This window comes from Venustampulla echinocandica (assembly GCF_003357145.1).
Source record: "Venustampulla echinocandica strain BP 5553 chromosome Unknown scaffold_4, whole genome shotgun sequence".
NCBI lineage: Eukaryota > Fungi > Ascomycota > Leotiomycetes > Helotiales > Pleuroascaceae > Venustampulla > Venustampulla echinocandica.
In genome coordinates, this window is record NW_022474209.1 from 1,113,261 (window position 1) to 1,133,940 (window position 20,680).

At 48.1% G+C, this 20,680-nt stretch overlaps 9 protein-coding genes across 9 annotated transcripts; 4 read left to right on the plus strand and 5 right to left on the minus strand.

Annotated features, from left to right (window-relative positions):
* Nucleotides 1–1,994: 1,994 nt before the first annotated feature.
* On the plus strand, nucleotides 1,995–3,112 carry BP5553_06664 (uncharacterized protein; the record flags this gene model as incomplete). The annotated part of the gene is made up of 2 exons (XM_032015287.1): nucleotides 1,995–2,066; nucleotides 2,132–3,112. The coding sequence occupies 2 exons, from the start codon at nucleotides 1,995–1,997 to the stop codon at nucleotides 3,110–3,112; spliced, it is 1,053 nt and encodes a 350-aa protein (XP_031868708.1).
* Nucleotides 3,113–3,322: 210 nt separating this feature from the next.
* BP5553_06665 (Uncharacterized protein) lies at nucleotides 3,323–4,073 on the minus strand (the record flags this gene model as incomplete). The annotated part of the gene is made up of 4 exons (XM_032015288.1): nucleotides 3,323–3,421; nucleotides 3,476–3,683; nucleotides 3,829–3,939; nucleotides 4,012–4,073. 4 exons carry the CDS (start codon nucleotides 4,071–4,073, stop codon nucleotides 3,323–3,325), a joined length of 480 nt encoding a protein of 159 aa, XP_031868709.1.
* Nucleotides 4,074–4,454: 381 nt separating this feature from the next.
* BP5553_06666 (uncharacterized protein) lies at nucleotides 4,455–6,395 on the plus strand (the record flags this gene model as incomplete). The annotated part of the gene is made up of 1 exon (XM_032015289.1): nucleotides 4,455–6,395. One exon carries the CDS (start codon nucleotides 4,455–4,457, stop codon nucleotides 6,393–6,395), a length of 1,941 nt encoding a protein of 646 aa, XP_031868710.1.
* Nucleotides 6,396–7,236: 841 nt separating this feature from the next.
* BP5553_06667 (uncharacterized protein) lies at nucleotides 7,237–8,921 on the minus strand (the record flags this gene model as incomplete). Its single annotated transcript, XM_032015290.1, has 4 exons — nucleotides 7,237–8,392; nucleotides 8,545–8,663; nucleotides 8,736–8,788; nucleotides 8,843–8,921. The coding sequence occupies 4 exons, from the start codon at nucleotides 8,919–8,921 to the stop codon at nucleotides 7,237–7,239; spliced, it is 1,407 nt and encodes a 468-aa protein (XP_031868711.1).
* Nucleotides 8,922–9,158: 237 nt separating this feature from the next.
* Nucleotides 9,159–10,307, plus strand: BP5553_06668 (uncharacterized protein; the record flags this gene model as incomplete). Its single annotated transcript, XM_032015291.1, has 4 exons — nucleotides 9,159–9,408; nucleotides 9,466–9,978; nucleotides 10,033–10,138; nucleotides 10,205–10,307. The coding sequence occupies 4 exons, from the start codon at nucleotides 9,159–9,161 to the stop codon at nucleotides 10,305–10,307; spliced, it is 972 nt and encodes a 323-aa protein (XP_031868712.1).
* Nucleotides 10,308–11,307: 1,000 nt separating this feature from the next.
* Nucleotides 11,308–13,045, minus strand: BP5553_06669 (uncharacterized protein; the record flags this gene model as incomplete). Its single annotated transcript, XM_032015292.1, has 3 exons — nucleotides 11,308–11,452; nucleotides 11,506–12,117; nucleotides 12,174–13,045. 3 exons carry the CDS (start codon nucleotides 13,043–13,045, stop codon nucleotides 11,308–11,310), a joined length of 1,629 nt encoding a protein of 542 aa, XP_031868713.1.
* A 366-nt stretch (nucleotides 13,046–13,411) lies between these two features.
* On the plus strand, nucleotides 13,412–14,407 carry BP5553_06670 (Uncharacterized protein; the record flags this gene model as incomplete). Its single annotated transcript, XM_032015293.1, has 4 exons — nucleotides 13,412–13,742; nucleotides 13,791–13,968; nucleotides 14,021–14,172; nucleotides 14,226–14,407. 4 exons carry the CDS (start codon nucleotides 13,412–13,414, stop codon nucleotides 14,405–14,407), a joined length of 843 nt encoding a protein of 280 aa, XP_031868714.1.
* Nucleotides 14,408–15,079: 672 nt separating this feature from the next.
* BP5553_06671 (uncharacterized protein) lies at nucleotides 15,080–15,880 on the minus strand (the record flags this gene model as incomplete). Its single annotated transcript, XM_032015294.1, has 3 exons — nucleotides 15,080–15,352; nucleotides 15,392–15,796; nucleotides 15,860–15,880. 3 exons carry the CDS (start codon nucleotides 15,878–15,880, stop codon nucleotides 15,080–15,082), a joined length of 699 nt encoding a protein of 232 aa, XP_031868715.1.
* Nucleotides 15,881–19,114: 3,234 nt separating this feature from the next.
* On the minus strand, nucleotides 19,115–20,199 carry BP5553_06672 (uncharacterized protein; the record flags this gene model as incomplete). The annotated part of the gene is made up of 2 exons (XM_032015295.1): nucleotides 19,115–19,539; nucleotides 19,593–20,199. 2 exons carry the CDS (start codon nucleotides 20,197–20,199, stop codon nucleotides 19,115–19,117), a joined length of 1,032 nt encoding a protein of 343 aa, XP_031868716.1.
* Nucleotides 20,200–20,680: the final 481 nt, after the last annotated feature.

Genomic DNA, 20,680 nt, shown 5'->3' on the forward strand with positions numbered 1-20,680 from the left:
GGGATTGCAAGGAAAGGAGTTCTCGGTAAGTACTGAGCCGTCATGTCGGCATATATGCGAACTTGATTGAAGAGTTGGGAGAGGACATGGGATTGAGGCTGGCACCCTCAACAGAGTGGCAGCCTTGCGGTACAGTAATACCATCGTTGTGCAACACTGCAAGTACCCAAGACCTGCCAATCGCTACTCTATGGCTCATCGCAAAAATTCAAACGACTAGCTGGCCTAGGATATTCAAATATACGCTCGATTGAGGCATGATTAGTTCTTGTCGCCCAGGGAGCATCACGGAGGATAGTAAAGTGAATAACAGCAGTCTAGAAGCCAGAATCTGCCTTCGGTCAGCTGTTAGATACCTCGGTGCATAGGTACCATAGGTACTCGAGTGCGTAGTATCGTAGTATATACTTTGTGGTGGCCTGGCACCTGGCGCACATCCTGGCCTTAATCCTTAGGCATGTTTTCATTTCCAAGTTACCTGGTAACTATCCGGCTTGATTAAGTTAGTAAACACCGTAAAAGACGGCTAGCACCGCTAGCAACAATAGTACTAGTCTCCTTATAAATAAGGTCCGCTCAAATAATTGATTGTTCAGGACTGAAGCCGATTTCGAATTCCACTGTTGCTCTCGGATTGTTGGACCGGGTATCATAGGTACCTTCTTGAGCAGAGTTGCGAGCTTGCGAAGTGGGCGTGCCTCATCCTCTCCCACAACTCCCGCTCCTCCTCGTGTTTGAATTCCGCCTTCGTATTGATATTTGCCAATAATGCCTTGCGGTTGGTTGTTGTGGTTCTGCTGGTATTTGTTTTGACATCCGCACTGCTATGTTGTACCGGGAAAGGTATTTGGATTCCGCAACTACCTTACCTATCCGGAAATCCTCTTAGTGGGCGGCGAATCGAATTGAATCGCGAACAATAAACAGCTGCACACTCCATATCACTAGTGTGATATGAGTCGAATAAACACGAGGACTTGAAAGATTCGAACAACGTGGTTGAATTTTATCTACTTTAGCAAAAGCGGATGTGAGGAATTGAGAATATCTGCAACCACACAGACATGTGATGGTGCTACGTAGCGCATTTTTCCCACTTCGCACAGTGAGTAGCATTTTAGGCGGTTTATCTAGAAATGTGCCATGATGCTATTTGCAGGAAGTGCGCCTTGTCTGAAATTGCCAGCCCCCTCGGTCCTCAAATTAATATCTTGTCCAATTATCTCTCCTCCGTATCGAAGCCCGGTTGCTTCGGCGGGACAGCGACAAGCCGCACATCCTTGCAGAGACGGAGTTTTCCCTGGGTGAATTTCATTTCTTTTATTTTCCGCATACAGACTCCTCCCCAGGCTCTTTTGCGATCGATCAACCAACTTCCAAGGCAATCCAGTATTCTCTGCAGGAAGCTTAAAGTTGGGCCCCCTGTACCACGCAGAAGTTTAAAAAGACATCTTGGGGTCAGAAGTCTCAGAAGCTCCAAGCCCGTCAGACTCGGAGACAGAATTCCCCAGGTTCAAGGTTGTTTGCCACCGTGGCGCCCTCCCCTGAAGTTCTGAGCGGCCCCACCCAGTACGAGTTCGTATTCAACGCTGTCGACTATCGATAGTTCGATAGTTCGACACGATACGGGCTCTTAGGGCTCAGGGCGTTGAGTTTTTATGTTGTTATCCTTGCAATTTCCACAAACTGCCCAGTGGCTTAAGGCTTCACACCATACAAGGATGAAGCCACGACAAAGAGTGCATAGCCAACTGGCATCTTGGCAAACAAAGGAAGCACGTCCAGTACCGCGGGGTTTATTTTGATCTTTTGGATTCCGTGGAACGGTAGTATTTTATATACTACCTAACACCCGTTCTCTCGTCTTGTCTTTTCTCTCTTTCTCTCCCCCTACGTTGCCTTTGCCCTACCATAATCCACACCCACAGTCGTTCATCCACCCATACACTCGTTGCTCCCAAAGACACTCGCTTGATAGTTAATACTTAATCATCATGTACTGCCGATATCTGAGTTTAGTGCCCCTGGCACTAGGCCTCGCGAGTGCCTGGACTTATCCCGATTGCGTAAGTTCTGTTGTCCCTAAGTCTGACAATGAGAGAATCAAATACTGATAATTCTTTTGTAATAGGAGCACGACGGTTGTTATAGAAACCTCATTGACCCTCGCTTTGCCCAAGAAGCAGACGAGTTCTGTGTGGCCTATCTCGCCGGCACAACCACTGCACCATCAGCCATCCCAACCAACTTCAACAACTGCGATAACGATGTCGCAGCCGTCAGCTCTGCATGCTCTTGCATCACCTATACCCTAACTGCAACATCAACACCACCTACCTCACCACCTACTTCACCACCTACCTCACCACCTACTTCACCACCTACCTCACCACCTACCTCACCACCTACCTCACCACCTACCTCACCACCTACCTCTCCTCCTACCTCTCCTCCTACCTCTCCTCCTACTTCTCCTCCCACCTCTCCACCTACTTCTCCTCCTACCACACCCCCTACCTCACCTCCTACCACCTCCCCAACAACCGCTCCAACTACCAGCCCCAGCAGCTCTCCTTCAGACACCACCACCCCTTCATCGAGCAGCACGCCCACGAGCCCCAGCTCTAGCCCCTCGTCTAGCGCCGGCTCCAGCAGTCAGTCCATGACCACCTCAACCGTCTACACAACCACCTCATACACGGTCACTTCCTGTCCCCCGACTGTGACTGACTGCCCCGGAAAGGGCCATCTGACCACCGAGACCATCGCACTCTACACGACTGTCTGCCCTGTCTCGAATCCTCCTACCGAGACCACCGTCTACACCACGAAGACATACACTATTACCTCTTGCCACCCAACCGTCACGAACTGCCCTGTAGGATCTGTTACCACCACGGTCTATCCTATCACCACCAGCGTCGTAGTCGTTGTCCCTCCCCCTGGAGGAATTACCACTGTTAAGACAGGGCCAGCTGGAACCCTCACCAGCGGGCCTTCGAAGACGACTTCCTCAGAGTTGTTGCAAGTCACCAATGCCGCAGGACGTCTGTCCAACGCGGCTGAAATGATCGCTGCTGCGGCTGGTGTGGTGGCTGTTGCCCTTTTCTAGAGGGGTGCGGTACAGTTCAATCAAGTTTGTATTATGATTCTGGATGATTTGTGATTAATGACTTTTAAGATCGTTATTTCGGGGTTAAATGCAGATATTGAGTGGATATATTTAAATGAAGACATAATGAAGCGAATTGCCAATTGCAAACTATGTTTATACACGTGAATAATTACTTGTAGCTTTCGACGCATACAGATGATGGTATTATCACTGGAGCTTCTTGTTACTACGAGATACAGGCGACGGCTTGCGATCCGGCCCAAAGAGTCCAAGTAAATAAGCAGTTCGAGTTGCGAAAAGTAGGACCTTTCCGTCTTGTTAATATGGAGGGCCAGCTAAAGATATCGATGGATTACTCACGGTAGCGCCGATGTTTCCCCAGGTCATCGGGTTCCAATTCGCAATATCTAGGAGCAGCTCTGGTCCCAAGATGTAGGACGTGATTGCCACGTGGCTGATGTCTGCAAGCCATAATGCAACCAAATAGTTCCTCACTACTTTGGCTTCAGTGGTGCTAGACAGCACAGCGATGCCCACCATCGCAAGGAGGAGATAAATGTTTCCTAATCTAGACCGGCTGTTGTCAGCGGAGTTGACGGAAAAGCAGAACAGAAGAATGTCTCTGGAAGTCATGCCGCACTAGGCGGTAACAGGACGAAGAAACAGGGCCGAATAATGAACCGGATTAGCGGGCTGGGAAAGAAAAGTCTCACTGATATGCCACCATGCGGGCGTTGGCCGTGACTGGGCCGGCAGTCGAAAAGGCGATCTGCTCGGCGATGAACCATTCTGGAGAGACAAATGGTGCCACTGCGCCAGCAAGACTGAATTGATACCAATTAGCTAAGACCTGGCCTAAACATAACGAGTTGGATCGTGGGTGAGGAGGGGATTACAGTGATATTGGCTCAAGAACGGTGAAGACCAGCCTTGGGATGGGGGGTAAAATAGCGGTCATGGTGATTGTGAGTAGGCACTAATACTGTAGGTTCTTTCTTGTTGTTATAAGACTTTGTCAAGTTATAGTAACTGAGAGGACTCTTTGTGGGAGCTGTAGTGTGTCGTTTAGATCCTACATCCATCGGAGCTCGAAACGAGGACCTGGCGATCATCCGGTTGAAGCGAAGAGGGAGGCGACCACATCCGACTTCTCTCGATCTCTCCACCACAATATCATTGAAATTACGTGCTTCACACTCGCACTTTGCTTGATCTATTAAGGGCACACACGCATGCGGTCCTGCATTCCTTGACGCCATTGCCTATCGTCCTGGACGATACTCCATACTCCCCCGCCACGATGTGATCGGCATCACGATCACGGTCCCTGTGATAGGATATGTCTGCGACAATTGAGCCTCGTTTGATTGCGTTACTCAACGATGCGTCGTCCGAATCCTTTCCAGTGCCGCCCTCGCTGGAACTCCAGCTTCCGCCGCTACAGGATCCAAATGTCTTGAAAGCTTCCGGGCGGCCTTTGTTACTCGAACCCGATGCTAGCAAACGCAATGGCAAGCTGGCGCGGGCACAGAATACCCTTCCGCAATACCCCTCGACTTTACTCCCTCCGCTCGATGAAGAAGAGACATCATATAGCGAACCGAAGCAAAACTCTGAGATGAGTGCTGCTACCAATGACCGGGCGTTGGGTGGTTCATCGCCTCAGTCCTTACGCAAGATCTTGGGTGATGATATTGGCACTTCAGTGAGAGCGCCTTCTAAGAAGCGCCTTATAGTCGAGAATAGCAAAGACGATTTCGTCCAGCTTCCTCAGCCCCCAAAGAAGCACAAGGCTGCAAATCAAGTCGTTCCTCCGATCATTATTGGTCTCTTCGAACCTCCACCACAAACCGCCTTATTCCCACCGATCGCCTCAAGCTCCTTCCACGATAGCCACGGTAGAAACACACTGAACACCGTTCCCCCAAGGGTGAAGGGGGTAGGGCACTCCTCCAAGAGTGCCTCCACGGATGATTCTGAGAAAAGCATTGCGAACAAGAAACGGGATAAGAAGGACGTTCGTGCTAGAAAAAAGTGGACTGAGGAAGAGACGAATAACCTCTTACTAGGCGTGCATAAACACGGGCTTGGTAATTGGACTGATATACTTGAAGATACGACATTTTCCTTCAACCAACGGTCGGCGGCGGATCTTAAGGACCGCTTTCGGACCTGCTGCCCTACTGAATTGCGCGGCGAAAATGGCAAGGGAAAAAGTCAAACCTACCAGTCTGGCAATGATCCTGGCAATAGTGCCCTACAAGCAAAGCAAAAATCAAGCCTAATGGTCGAAAACATTCTCATAGATGGTGATAATATTGGGACCACTGGGGGTGGTAGTGATGCAACACCTACCAAACCTCGGAAAACCCGTACGCACAGGAAAAAGCTGGAGGATCTTGCCCAACTTGGCATCGAGGGGCCCTTCCGCAAATCTCACCGGCGAGAGAGGAGGCCATTCTCCGAGGATGAGGATCGCGAAATCCTTCAAGGATATCAAATCCATGGTCCTGCATGGACGAGAATACAAAGGGATCCTCGCTTTCACCTACAAAGCAGACAGCCGACAGATCTCAGGGACCGCTTCAGGAACAAGTTCCCTGAAAAATTTCGTGCTGAAGAGAAAGGAAGTGCGACGGGTAAAGAGAATGCCGTTGTAGACAAGCCACAGTCCGAAGTTTCTCAGCAGATGGAGAGGAAGGGAAAGGAGAACTCGGACCCGAACCATATCGCGACTTCACTCCATGCTTCACCACCTTTCTCGCAGTCGGGAACAAGATCTAGCGAACGAGGGAAAGATAGTTTTCCAAAGGAGCACACGGCATTACCGGGGGCGGGTCTGTCATCAAATGTAACATCATCTTCAAGCCGCGATGGACTTCGGATACAAGAGATCATCTCACCGGAGCATGAGATATCTAAAATTATGCCATTGCAGAATCAGACTTCATTGTTCAGCTTCAGAGACAGCTTTGGCCCCTTTTCGGAAGCACCAGTCATGGAATCCACCGACGGTTTGGCTTTCAGTCAGTCTTTCGACTGGGGCGGGTCGATGACTGCTACCTTTCCGGGAAGCATGGGAGAGATGGATATATCTCGCCTGCTGTTGGACGAGAACTGGGTAGACAATCCTGGTTCTGCTGTCAAAGAGAAGCAGAGCCTCTCTGATCTGAACAATCTTGCTCCTTCAGGTACTGATGCGCCTAGCGGACCGTCGTTTTACAACTTGTTGTGCGATCCAGAGCAGATCGTTGATCTGCACGATTCCACGTTTGGATGAAAGGGTTTCGAGGACATTCTATACCTGTACCGTCACATATTATCGCATATGGCCGACTTCACAGTGCTATTGATGGGCTTTGAAAATAACCCGCAATCTATTTTGCTCGAGTGGCAGCGGTAGTAGCCCGTCATCTGCTACACATTGGGACCTATCTCTCCTAGCACGAGGCGCCGATTCGGGGGTTTTAACTCGCGCATTCCTATTGCAACCCAGCAAGCAAGCTAAAAGTTGACCCTGCCTCTTCTCCTTTGGTATTGCTGGCGCCAAAACACTTCATGTGCTAGACGATGTCTTGGTTATAATAGGCTGTTGAAAAATAGCTTGGCTATCTAGAGCGCAGTTATAATGAAAACGCGGTTATAATGAAAACCGAGCTCAGTTTCCCGTCTAATACGTTGTCGCAGACTTGTAGGCGGTTCATATTGACGATTACCGGGAGGCTCTTGATATGAGGAATGCCGCAGAAAGTGCATGTAAACCTGTTGTGTATTATTTCAGAGGCTCGAGCCTCACGGTACTGGGGAGGTTGAATTATTATGTACTAGGTGAGGAGGTTCGCTGTCCGTTGACCAGCCCGACCTGAGATCTACAGCGTGTGCATTTTTGACCTGGAAATACTAGCATAGATATGGTAATGCAGTTTTAAGGTTCCAAGTAGTACAATTCATGGTATCTTACAAACTAAGAGAATATCCTACACCGCAGTGTCACATAATCCTAGTCTTATCAATGCTATTACGAAGGGCCATTTCAGAACTCCCAGAATATCATACATCCTTCCTATCCTCGTCATCTCTCCTTGGTTCAAAGTTGAGCTGTACACACAAAATTAGCTATTTTACTGCTCAGGTGGGAATTCGAGCTCATTGCCTACCGCGTTGCCATTGTAGAACTGTTGGTCATCCTGACCAGCTCGTTGGTCTCCCAGCGTTCTCACGTTAATGCGAGAGGACGACGTCGCAGGTGACGGACCGTCTGCTGTTGTTTCCTGCGCTGAACCCGTAGTCCCGCCCCAGAAAAAGCTGCCTAGAAAACTAGTGATCGGCGAGATGATAGAAGCTATCAGACCATAGCCTGCAGAAGCGGCTCCGTACAGGAACCCTGTAGCATTGCCTCCCCCATAGGCTGGAACATGCCCGCTAACCGGGATGAGAATGAGTGTTGCACTTGGTGAAAGCCCAAGTGACTGGAGGCTTTGTTCTTCTTCGGAAATAGAGATGTCCTTGTTGGGAAGTGGTGTTAGGACTTGTTTGAAGGTATATGGTGTGTCGCCCTCCTGGTTCTCGTCAATCCAGGGTCTTATTTCGGCTTTTAGGGAAGCCCCAGAGGGGAACCGCGATCTGATTGTGGCTCCATCGAAGAGTCGAATCTGCAAGGCACATTCGGAATATTGAGTGGACGGACGTTTGCTGCTGCTGGATGTAGTAGTGGTAGCCTTGCTTTCAGATTCCTCTTTTGACCTGGTAGCGTCGGCTTTGCGCTTGGCCTCTCTCGTTCTCCTCGCAATCTTATCATCCTCGACACGCTTGAGGATGCGTGCTCGTTCGTCTCTGGCCTCTTGCTGTCGCTTTTTCTGTAGCAAAGCATATTTCATATCAGCCGCCTTTTGAGGGCCTTGGGGGTTAGCTTCTGTTGAGGGCTCTCGTCCGGCGTCTGTTTCAGATGTATGTTTGTCATCGTCCTTTGCGTTTTGCTCTTTCTTCTTGGATTCAGTTCGAGCAGCGTCGTCTAAATGATTCGCTCCAACCCTCGGTCGGGGATCCACGGATGATGTATCATCACGTGCTTGAGTAGTGCTGCTCGAAATTCTGGCTGTTTGTGATAGAAATGGTTGCTGCGCTATGGGTGCCGCCGGTGCGCTATTCTCCGTGATATTGGTCGTGGCTGATGCCATGGGAGTGTCAGGATTGCCTGGCTGTAAAAGGAGACTTATTCGTCGAAGAAATACGTCCTTGGGTGTGCCCGATGTGATGTACTCTTTAAGTTCTCCATTCCTAGGTAGTACTTTAGTAAATTTGGAGCATTTATCTAGGACTATGGCGGGCTAGCCATCTTCTAACGAATGAATTGCAAAGGATATTTTCGGAAGACGAGATAAATCATATTCATATGGAAGGTTTAATTATAGTTAAGGAGAAATACTTACTTGATAACTACCAGGGTAGGTGTTTTAGGCAATGGATATATCTCCGCTAGATATGCGGCCTCTTGGGAAGTTGCGCCAAGGCGAAGGATGACAGTCTGATCAGCAAGCAGAGTATTTACCTACAGAATTAGAGTTAAGTCCAGTCAACTAACCACAGCACTATAATTGAGGCTCGATCATGGGACACTAACTGTTGGATCTCCGAGGAATTCCTGCTCCCATAGCTGGCTCTCCTCGCCATTATCTAGATACTTGGTTAGCAGTGGCAACGAAACAGTATTTTAGTGGCAGCACTCACCTGTGACAAAACATGCAACTAGCTTGGATTCCTGGACGGCTTTGCTAATCCCGCTTTGTAAATCTCCCTGATAAAACATGGTGTTGAAATGGACGACAACTGAATATGTCTCTCCCAAATACCTGTACTTTGTAGATACGTAGAGGGTTGAGGGTTGAATGGAGACGCGAAATGGCACGTGGCGAGGGCACGATGTTTGCTGAGGCAGCAAACTCGGCAAAAGGCCGCCGATACTCATGTTGAACCACTTTCTTGTAAGTTGTAACATTAGTAGCTGTGCCAGCACAATACAACACTCCCGGCACAATTATCGCCCATGGCGATGAATGCTTCACAACTATTCCTGCGCCGGGCTCAGAAGGTCGGGAGTCGAAACCTGGCGGCCCTTTCAAGAGATGCTCGGAGCCCTATATTCAGTCCATGTCCAGCTTGCAGGCACTTATCGAGAACGACCCGACGCTCCAAGCCAGCCCCAGCGGATGACCCAAATTTTTTGTCCATAGTTGATAACCCCCCCAATTTGGTCCGGACTGGGAGGAGGCATGGACCCGGACTCATTATTTTGGGTAACCCCCTCGTCCGCTTCAACCCGAATGGTTCGGTTTGCTAACATTACTATATAGCGCTCATCCCCATTACCGCCTTTGCCCTCGGGTCGTGGCAAGTCCAGCGTCTAGATTGGAAATCGAAACTGGTGGCCAAATTGGAGGATCGCCTTGTACGGGATCCCCTACCTTTACCTCCGCGGATCGACCCCGACGCTATCAGCGAGTTTGACTATAGGAGGATATATGCTACAGGGCACTTGAGACATGACCAGGAAATGCTGATTGGCCCTCGCATGCGCGACGGTAATGAAGGTTATATGGTTATCACCCCCCTCGAAAGAGGCGACGAGGGAACCACTGTGCTTGTGAACAGGGGCTGGATATCCAAGAAATTCAAGAATAAGGAATCAAGGCCGGATGGTCTCCCAAAGGGAGAAATCACAGTTGAAGGGTTACTGCGGGAGCCATGGAAGAAGAACATGTTTACGCCAGAAAATAGCCCGCAAACGAACGAGTTCTTTTTCCCGGATGTTGAGCAAATGGCAAAGTTGACAGGGAGTCAACCCGTGTGGATCGAGGAAACGATGGGTCCGTCTTGAACGAATATTCTATATGTGGGAATTATACTGATTCGTATTCTAGAACCGGATCTCCTATCGACCTGGGACCGCGATGCTAGGGGGATACCAATTGGACGAGCCCCAGAGGTCAATCTCAGAAACAATCACGCACAATACATATTTACGTGGTCAGTACACATCCTTGTTCCCACCACCTAGATTGGAATTATGAATGTTTACTTACACTCACACAGGTATGCCCTCGCAGCTGCCACATCTGTAATGTTATGGATGGTTGTGAAAAAGCCTCCGGGGGATATAGCTCGCCGCGTACGCCAGAATAAAGAGTGGCGATAAGGATCACCAAACTGTAACATCAAAAGAGTGTACCATTACCCTGTGGAGCACTAATTCAATACCCCAGTATTTCCGAGCGTATCCGAGCGTATCAGTGTCGTGACATTTTATTTGCCCAGACCCACCCACAATCAAACTCATTCACGTATATACATCAATAGTGCAAAAAGTACTCCAACTCAGAAGAACAACACGTGACACTAGCCCGCATAGCTCAATGGTAGAGCGCGTCACTAGTAATGACGAGGTTGCCGGTTCGATTCCGTCTGTGGGCAATAATAATTAATTAATTAATTAATTACTACGATCACATCAGTTCTTCCTTTTTTGTCCTTTTCCCCCCTGGGAATTAATTATACTTATGATCAATCAATCAACACCTGCATTTTTTCAAAAAAAAAGATTTTGTCGTTTACTCCCCAAAGCCTCCTTCCATCCCGTCTCATACACACTTTTGAGGATTGGAAAATATGGAAACCCTGTTTGTTCGCTTTTCTTACACGTTCCCCGGAATGTCTGATCGCCCAGGGGTTTCTGACGCGTACAACTCCTATAAGCAATATCACCAAGTGACTCCAACGACTTAGAGGCAGTCCCCGAGCCGCCTCACTAGCTGTCCTAGTTTGGGATCCATAGCACAGACTAGAGTCTCCCTCGCCGAGTGTTATGACAATGACCGAAGTATTACAAATTCTAGTACCGATTGGTAATTTGCACAAGCTAGAGCTTGAGATGATCTGTTTTATTTCGCAATCACTTCCGTGTACACCATGTCCCGCACAGCGACCGGAACCTTTACGCTGTCGGGATATGCTTTTGTATATTTAAAACATACGGTGGTCTCATGGTTATGTTGGCTAGGGCTAGAGCGTGGTGGACAGAGCGGTATGGGAGAAGTGTCGCTAACTTGCCCTGAGAGTGCTTTGGGATAATCCATAGCATTTAGCGTATGAGAACGATATCCTCGACTATTATCATAAATTAAAGACGCGGACGTCCTTCAATCCTCTTCTTCGACCGTTTGTAATTGGCGCCCTTTCTTTAGCTTCGACGGAGGAACCATCCGTAAGTCTTGAAGAAGCTCTCGAGGCAAATGCTTCTGAGCAAGGGAAAACGGCGTGGTTCCGGCGTGGGTTTGTCGCTGCCTATGTTCAATAATCAGTCATCGATCTTCAGAGGCTAATCTAGTAGGACTCACCTCCCCATGAGCGTAATAACATCGCTCTCATCAATCGTCTTCCGTCCCGCGTGCTTAGCATAAGCTCCCAAGTCATCGCTAACTTGTTCAAAGAACCAATCTGAAGCTTGCATAATAAATTCCAGGGTTTCTTTACTAATTTTGGCCTTGCTGTTGCCCCCCGTCCTCGCAAAGCTTGTTGCCAGCTTCTTTACAACACCAGCTGGAAGGGAAGGGTATTTTATTCCGTGTTTGGAGACTTTGAACTGCTTTCTCCTCACGGAACCTCGGTGTTCCGCGCTTGCAATATTGAGATCTTCTTCCATGGTGGGATCTTGTAGGCTTGCGTCGAGATCAATACCTGGTGCACTGCTCGGTGATCTAGGCCCCTCTTCGCCACTCCCATCCATCTCATATGTAGGCTCATCACCATCTATTATGTCGGAGTCAGGTAGGTCAGCGACGCCAGGAGATGGCTGCTCTGATACATCTCTTGGCGGCACAGTAAATACGAAGGTAGCTTCGTTTTCATCTCCTGGCAGTGTTGCTGGTCGAATATCACTATTACGACCTGGTGTTAAAGATGCCATTCCGCGGTCGAAGCCTAGATCTCCCAAAGTTACGGAGTTATCACTAAGCATGTCAGATTCGAATTTCTCATGTGTAATTTTGGAAAGTGTTTCACTCACCCTGGAAGCCCAGTCATATCGCCCACCTCCTCATTGTCGCCCTCGAAGTCGCCACCGACAAAAGTAGAAGCATTGGCATCTCCTGGAGATCCCTCCAATCCCAATTCACTTAAATCCGCGAATCGGTCGCTCAGTCGGATACTGCCAAAGCTTCCTCTGGAGAGTCGACCGGGTGGTCGCTCACTAATAGCCCTCCGGGCGAACTCAACCGATTGGACCGTGAAGTTTTCATCCTCTAGCCCGGCCGAGCGAGGTGGAAGAAACAGGCTATCGTCGTCGTCGTCATCGTCATCCTCATCGCCTAGCGGTAACGACAACCGTGGGCGTTCGAGCTCCAGACCATCGTCAAAATCATCTTGTTCCGGCAACTTAAATCTTTCAGTTGACGGTTCGGGATCCGTGGGGGTTGGAATAATGGGTAATGACGTCGGAGCTAAAAGTCGGCTGAGTGCTCTGAGGGCATCCCTGGGAGTCTCCCTCTGTTGTAGACCACTTTTTCTCCTGTCCTTTCCCGGAGTTAGACCAGCTCGTCGAGCTTCCAACTCTCGCCGTGCTGCTCTCCCATGCGGAGTGACCGCATATGTTTTCCTTCCGGAGCCGCCTATCCTCTGGGGGATACCTGGCGTCCTTGGTTGAGCTCCAGGGGTTCGGCGTAAGGAGTTATGTGTCGAAGGCGGACCGGCACTCGAAGCACGATGTACGGGCGTAGTTGGTTTCGGCATATTCGCAAGTCGGCGCAGAGTCTTATACGGGGTCTCTGTTGAATCGCTGGTCGAGTTCCCAACATCTAGAGGGGTTACTCGAAATGACCGTCTCGGGAGACGATTGTTGTTCCTGCCCGTTGCATTTCTGTTGTCAGGTTCCGCGGACATGATTATTCTGGCCTACTCAACAAGCATAGATTGATGGCAGTGTTTTGAATTTGAGATTGGCCCCATCAGTCAATAGGAGAGTTACAATACCCAAGTAATTGTAGCAGCATCCTTAAATTGATGCTATCGGATGGAAGACGCGTTTGACGCGTTCACAGGGATCTCGGAATTGGTAAAGCTCCGTCAATCCCCGCACCCCGCACTAATTAGTAAGCCGACTTCAATACTCTGAAGGCGGTCTACAATACCCGGCAGAAAAAATGACATACCGCCTAGCAAATGCAGTACTTCAGAATAATGCTTCAAGGAACACTTGACAAGATATATATCTGCTGATTGTATTAACACATCCTTACTACAGCCACAATGTCGATAGACGAATCCAGATTACAGGATCCACTCCTGGAGCGAGACAGCACATCGCCCGAAGCTGACGCCGGACTTTCACCGTCGAAAAAAAGAAAACGTGCGAGGGATGGCGAGGTCGAAGTCGAAGTCGCAAGCAAGAAGGAATTGAAAAAGGCCAAAAAGAGGAAGGCAGCCAAAATGGAAGAAGAGGATTTGGATCTTGAGGCCGGCTTAAATAAGGCATTTTCACACATGGATAGCCAACTGTTGGCCGACTATATCGCCCAGAAGACCAGAAAATACCAGACCGACTTGAGCTCAATAGAGTTAGAAGACAAGTATATCAATGGTATGGCTCCTCTCAAGGGATAATTATGGAGGCTAATTGCATCTGCAGCAAATGCAATCCACGAGACCACGTCATGGAACAAACTACGGACCCTAGACAATTTACCCGGTTTCTTAGAGAAGTTCGCTGGAAATTCAACAAAGCTCTGGTCGGCGTCGAAGAAGAATGGCGCACCTCATACAATTATAGTCACAGCAGCTGGATTGAGAGCCGCGGATATTGCAAGGTGAGTAGTTGGCTTCTAGCAACTATCAACAACTCTAACCCTCGACTTTTAGAGCTGTACGGAAATTCCAAACGAAGGACGCAGCGGTGGCCAAGCTATTTGCGAAACATATCAAGCTTCAAGACTCGATCAAATTTCTCAAGTCCACGAGGACTGGTATTGCAGTGGGGACACCAACACGTTTGAAAGATTTGATGGATGAAGGTACAGTTTCTCACCATACCACATTTGGAGACGGCAAACTAACTCTAGTTCAGGCGCATTGGCAGTTGATAGGTTAGAGAGGATCGTTATTGATGCTTCTCACATAGATATAAAGAAGCGAGGGGTTTTAGACATGAAGGAGACCCAAGTACCCCTGATAGCTTGGCTTGGGCAATCAGAGTTCAAGGAGAGATATACTGCCGCCGAGAAAGGCCTCCAGCTTCTATTTTATTAGGACTCCTATAAAAAGCAGTCTATTAATTACCATATTTCTACACTCGACATACTGGGAGTGTGCCTCTTAAATGGAAGTGGACAGCCTTCCTCGCACCCGTCAAACTTACCGCTGCAAGTCACAACCTACATTGTCAAATATCATCATCTACTGAATGATGTATCTTTCATGCATGCCCGGCCTTCTGATACACAGAATCCCCAAATATACTAGCAAATTCATGGTTGATATTACTAGTTGTCTTCACCACAACCATTCTCACATGGGTTTTCGGAGCGATCTCGGTACCTTCACTCCTTGATTATCTTCAGCGCCAATTTTCTGATCGCTTTCAGTCCCTACTGTATCTCAGCCACATCAAGGCTGTAATGCTGAGTGAAACGCGGGCGACCAGCGCAACTCAGGAAATGGCGCACATGACAACATATACTTGGTTCACATAATCCTGAATGTGTATTTCTTTCTAAGTCAAATCATTCGATATCAGGTTGACGAAATGGTATCCTTGCTATGCTGGCAATTTTCTTCATAAATTCATTAGCGATTATTCTAACTGTGGTACGAGGAGTTTGAGGTGAACACATTTTGAGATGCTTATGATTCTGCCTCCCACTGCTTTGGTCCCGAGACATGTCCATGGGATGGAGCATGTTACGATGTCAATGCAACAAACTAGTTCACATATTTGAGTTCGCCCGCCGCATTGTCCTCAACCAATTCCTCATAGATCCAGGCGCCAACATCTCCGCGAGAAATCGTGTAGCCGATAGCTGACTTGGCAACCTTGCCTTCCTCCTCCACTGCGGCACGAATCTTTTGGGCACCTACTGGTTTTCCATCCGTCAAGAAACTTGGTCGAACGGCAGTGAATCCCCTAATGACACTGGCACCTCTACCACCAGTTTGAATCTCCCTCAAGAGAATACCTTCCATGGCCTTCTTGTCCTTGTGTGGAATTTGCAAAAGCTAGCCATACATTGGAACCATGGCAACAGCGATATCTCGGCCGTGGTTGCTGATGCCTGTGGTGGAGATAACAACTATATATGGCTTCCTCCTAGTTCGCGGTGTGGCTTTGAAAAGGAGCTCAATCCTTTTGAGAGAGTTGGGGATGTTAGATACCACATCTTGACAGATGGTCGGATCGTCGAGGGTAGGGCGGAGCCGGTTAGGCTTGACGACGGTTGATCCTCCAACGTCGCTGACAACCATATCAGCGATTTCTAGGTTGATCCCATAGAGAGTCTTGCCGACTGTGTAACAATCTTTCGCATCGCCTCGGATAATGTGGAGGTATTTGGTGACAACTTCAGGGTCCACATTGCGTGCGGTGAGTAGATCGGCGAGCTTTGATGGGTTTCGAACCACTATATAATCGTCATCAGCACCCTATAGCAGAGGAATATAACAATAATGCAAAGGAGAAGAAGATTCGATAGCTTTGGGACATACAAGCTGTGCATTTGTGGCCATTTTGCAGAGCACGAATGAGAAATGCCAATATACAGCGCCAGTCGCGCCGAGCACTGCGATGCTAAGCTTTTCGACACCCGTCGAGCGCGAGATCAGACGATGGTGGCCGGTAGATGGGTCGATTCAAATCGGGCCCTGAAGCTGATGAAGAATAAAACGGCCCGGACAAATTTACCGAGGAACATTCACTGGTATTGAAATTATCGCATGCCGCATAGATCAGAGCGTCGTCCAAGGCTGCCTTCTGCTTCTGCCTCGGAATTCTGCCATTTCCAAACCATTCGTAGCTTCTCGACCTACCTTCCCTAAATTCTAACTATGTAGCGCTCTAGAGTCGCGGCTTCCGGAACTCGTTCACTAGAGAGCAATATTCCTAATACCTATCTTCAGCATGTACTTACTAATACGACGCTTTTCTTTAGTTTTTGGTGTTGTAAGATCTCACTTACACTCAATGAAGTACAGATATACCATATAGAGACTGGTCTAGTCCGGGGTAAACTAAGTGGGTTCAGTCCGGCTTAGCGGCCGCTTTCTTGGTCCCTGGATATTTACCGCACCACGTGTGCGCGTACTCGTATCCAAAATACGAGTACGGCCGAAAAGGGGCAATCAGGGGCATGCGCTCGCTCACAGCAAATTATCTCGTACTCCCTTACTCTCACTCTCACTCTCGACTGTTGACTTCCAAACTGCCACACGCGGATTGCATCTGGCGGATTGACACTTATTCGAGTCTGTATCTCTTCTAATCTTTGCTTGATCTCTGGTTGTCGACGCGGTTTGTCTCCTTTTTAGCGCTTCAGCTCCCTCGTTCTATATTTTCTCGCTCCAAAGGTTTCAGACCTTTTGTTGAATCGAGACGCGCGACGTAAAAGCACATCGTTAGCTTATCTAGGTACCGCAACGAATTTAAGATACAAGTGTATGATCTTAACGTCACCACAGATTACACATGCAGGTGTTTGAACTCGTATCATTTCTTAGGTCTATAGTGTGGAATCAATACTTGCTCCTATTGATACCTTTGATATTGACGCCAACAATCCTCGCTATAGCTACAGTGTGGCCATGTGGTCTTTGCCAAACCAAGTGCCATAATATGCCATTGGAATGGCAATCATTTGGATCCATAGCCTAGATTGATCTGGCCCCGAATTCTCTGGAACGTTAACGAAGGAATGCAGTGTCACAGACTCTATCCAAATTTCTGGCATTGTCAACAATAGACTTTTCAATGGCGCCCCATAATTATACGGCATCACTCCTCCATCTCCTCTCACCAATGGCCTAGATTTTGGCTACAAGTCAGGCCTCTACGATTACTAGGCAGTTTGCCCTATAAAGTTTAGCCTGGGTAACGCAGCAACAAGGATCAAACTACGCCCGCCGCGACGGAGTAGTATCTGACCATCCGGGATATAGTAGCAGTGCACCGCCCTCCCATTATGCATACAAGTAGCTCATCGCTTTAGCATCTCATCGCCTACCGAAATTGCTGCATCATGCAACAGCAGCCTCTCGAGTTTCGGATTTCTACTTATTTGGCTTCTAGAGTATTAAATCACTGGCACCAACCAAAATACCAGCCTGCTGGATTGGAAAAACAAATGACGGAGATCCGGGAGATTCGGAGATGGTGCCGAAGAACTATGTCTAGAATTATAGCAAGGACTCGCGTTTTCAAGGTGAGAATCCTGGCGGATGGCGGGAATTTTGTGACTGGGAATGGGGGAGAGACCTTCGGGGGGGNGGGGAGAATAAGTAAGCCACTACAGATTTTGAAAAACGAGAGGTTTGCTTAGAATTCCATATTTTGAAGTGGTAGTACGGTATTCTCTACTCAAGTCTCGCTGTTCTCTATCGTTAATTTACTGTATTAATTAATTTGTAACTCATAGTGTACTAAACAGCCCCGCCACCTGCCCTCCGTTAATCCTAATTTCCCCTAGTATTGTATGGCGGGTAGGTGCTTATACGACAGCTTCCGCTCCCAAATAAGTGAAAATTAGGGAGCTAATTCCACCAATGGCAATGGCGACAACACCACGGTATCGTGCCTAACGGAAAGGTTTCGGACGGGTATGTGCAATAGCAGTAGGCAGTAACTTTCGGAACGGGAGAGACAGTTTGTGAAAACTGGTTGCTGTGCCACTATTTGTGGGAAGCGCAAGCATAGTACATTTTTCGCGGCCCATATTTATGCTTCATTGAGTATTTTACGGCCAAGCCCCAATTTGCTGCCCGGATTAGGAATGAAAGAACGACATAATTTGGTGGAGGAAGTTGAATAGATTAATTTCAAACGAATAAAGACTAAGACAGTGCAAGTTCCCATCCCCTCCACCTACACGTCCCCCCAATTGCAATATTGGCCAATCGCTGAACGAATGAAATATACTAGGCCGCATAGGCGTTTAATGCGAATAACACAAATGTGTGCTGCTGCATTACCAAATCCAGGAGCATAGTTGGGGAGAGAATGGGTGGCAAAGTTTCAAAAGCAAACGGAAAAGCAGCCCCGCAAGGAGGGCGGCATGGCACATTACTTCGCATAATCAAATTATGAAACCGACATCGTTTACAGGAATCAGTCTAGATTTGGCTGATCCAACTATGACTTAAGTGGTGGCATGAAGTGCGATGAAGGGACCTGAGGTGCTTGGTTACCACCGATGCGCTCTCGGATTACAGTCTAGCTGCAACCGTACTCGGCGTTAAATTTCTGAGAATGCTAAAATTGCCGTGAATATGATAGTGAGGTGGATTAATTCACTTTAGAAGAGGCTTTTTGAAGCTTCGGCTGACGTTAAATCTGGAGTGAGGAGGAAGTAGGGGGAGGTACGGGTTATGGGATGGAAGGTCCAAATTGTTTCCTTTCTCATAAGAAGGAGGGGTAAACTGCAGGTAAATCATTTCAGAGCTACATAAAGATTATTATACAGAAAAAGAAAGTAAACAATTCTTGACCACCTAAAGCGTAACCTTTTTATACCTGGATTATAATCCAAACACACTTGAAGCAGAATCCAGAATCAACAGCAAGTATTTTAAACCGGTGCATCAACATGAGGCGCTTCAGAGCAATTACAGACGTAGCCAGGAAACACGCCTTCTCTTCCTAAAGGCGAGAAACAAATATTGCCTGCTCAGATGCCCAGTTCTTTCCCATAACATTGTCAACCATATCTTCTCCAGAAATTGCAATCCACCTTCTAAAAACAGTAAGGTAGGCTAATGTTTCTCAGGGAAGTACCCGTTTTCTATCGAGCCATCCTCGAGAATAGAAATTGTCTTGCCCCGAACCAAAACCTTCGGTTCCTTGAGGACCTCCCCATCGTCGCCCACAAAAGTACATAGTTCCGGGAGTAGCGGAAAGGAAGTTGGCAAGCTCTCTCCCGAAGAGCATTCCAGCCATCGGAGCTCAACCTGCTGGAACTGTGCCATGAACCGGAGGCGACCGCATAACCAAGTAGTGAACTCCTCCAGAAGACCATCGTGCCTGATACGGTACTTCTGCTCTATACTTCCACCACTGTAGTGTCGAGTGAGCTTCCAGAACGCATTGCTAATCGAGTCTAGGTTATCATTTGGCCATTTGTCTTTTGATGCCAAATCAAGAATGCTCTTTCCTAGGGCAGATGCAACCGATGGCGACACTACGAACAAATTGTCAGCTAAGGTGAAACAATATATTCTAGGAATGACTTACGTTGCATCCCTTTGAGTGTTTCAAAGGATGCCCTCAAGTCCAGGTGCTCCTGAGGCGTGAAAGGGAGTATACTAAACTGGGGATCGCCATCCAGAGATGTCCTGTTGAACGCAACATCATAGAAAAGATGTTCAAGTACATGTTCTCGGGTGTTGTGGTTTTCAAGTAAACGACAAATAATCGTTACTGGGAGACTTTTGTATCCTAGACGCTCAAGGATAGGACTAATACGATCCTCACTATCCCCTGCTGAGTCGCTATGGTCCACCTCGACAGAAATCCATCCACCAAAAGCCTGCATTTCCCAGAAATCGGACGTCGGGTTAGGAGAATCAAAAGGAGAAAATTCAGAGAAGCCCATTTGGTGTTCTAGGAACCTCTGTCTTGTATCTGGTCTTCTGTATCGAGTTTCCGCTGTTAGTGGTACTGGTGCTGGTGTCGGGGCCGATGCTGGTGCTGGTGCTGGGGGGTTCGTGGAAAGGGTACGGCACTCATCTCGAGACTGGCGAAGCCGGAGAAAAAGATATATCGCGAGAGAGCCCAACATTAGAATTAGCAGACATGTTGGCAGCAGCGTTGCCAAAAGAACCACTGAGACAATTTCCATTTTGATGGCCAGAGAAATCGAATAGGAAGAGCTCTTGTAAATGGGACTCCTGGAGATGGTCCTACATAAAATCTTTTGAGCGGAAGTCTTAGGAGCCTTAACTGATGGACAAAGGAACTACCGATGGTAATAAGCCTTGTCACCTTGAAATGCCGCCGTATAAAGAGAGCTGGCTCAAATTTCCCAGACATTCCGTTCGCAGCAGCAGGGAACAAAGGCCTATGCACAGGCGCTAAGGAACCCGTCCAAAAGCCTAGATAACCTATGGATTTTACGCTATCTACATCGTATCGGCTTGACTACACCCTGATTTAATAAGAAACTTGCCTCCACAACTGAAACGTAGGTCGAATACCAACGGTCGTCTTTGTGGCATGAATGAATAGCATACTTCACTATGTACTACTCTACGGCCACCGCTGTGTGGTACTACTCGCCGTCTACACCATGCTAGAAGGCTGTCAAACAAATGTTGGAAACG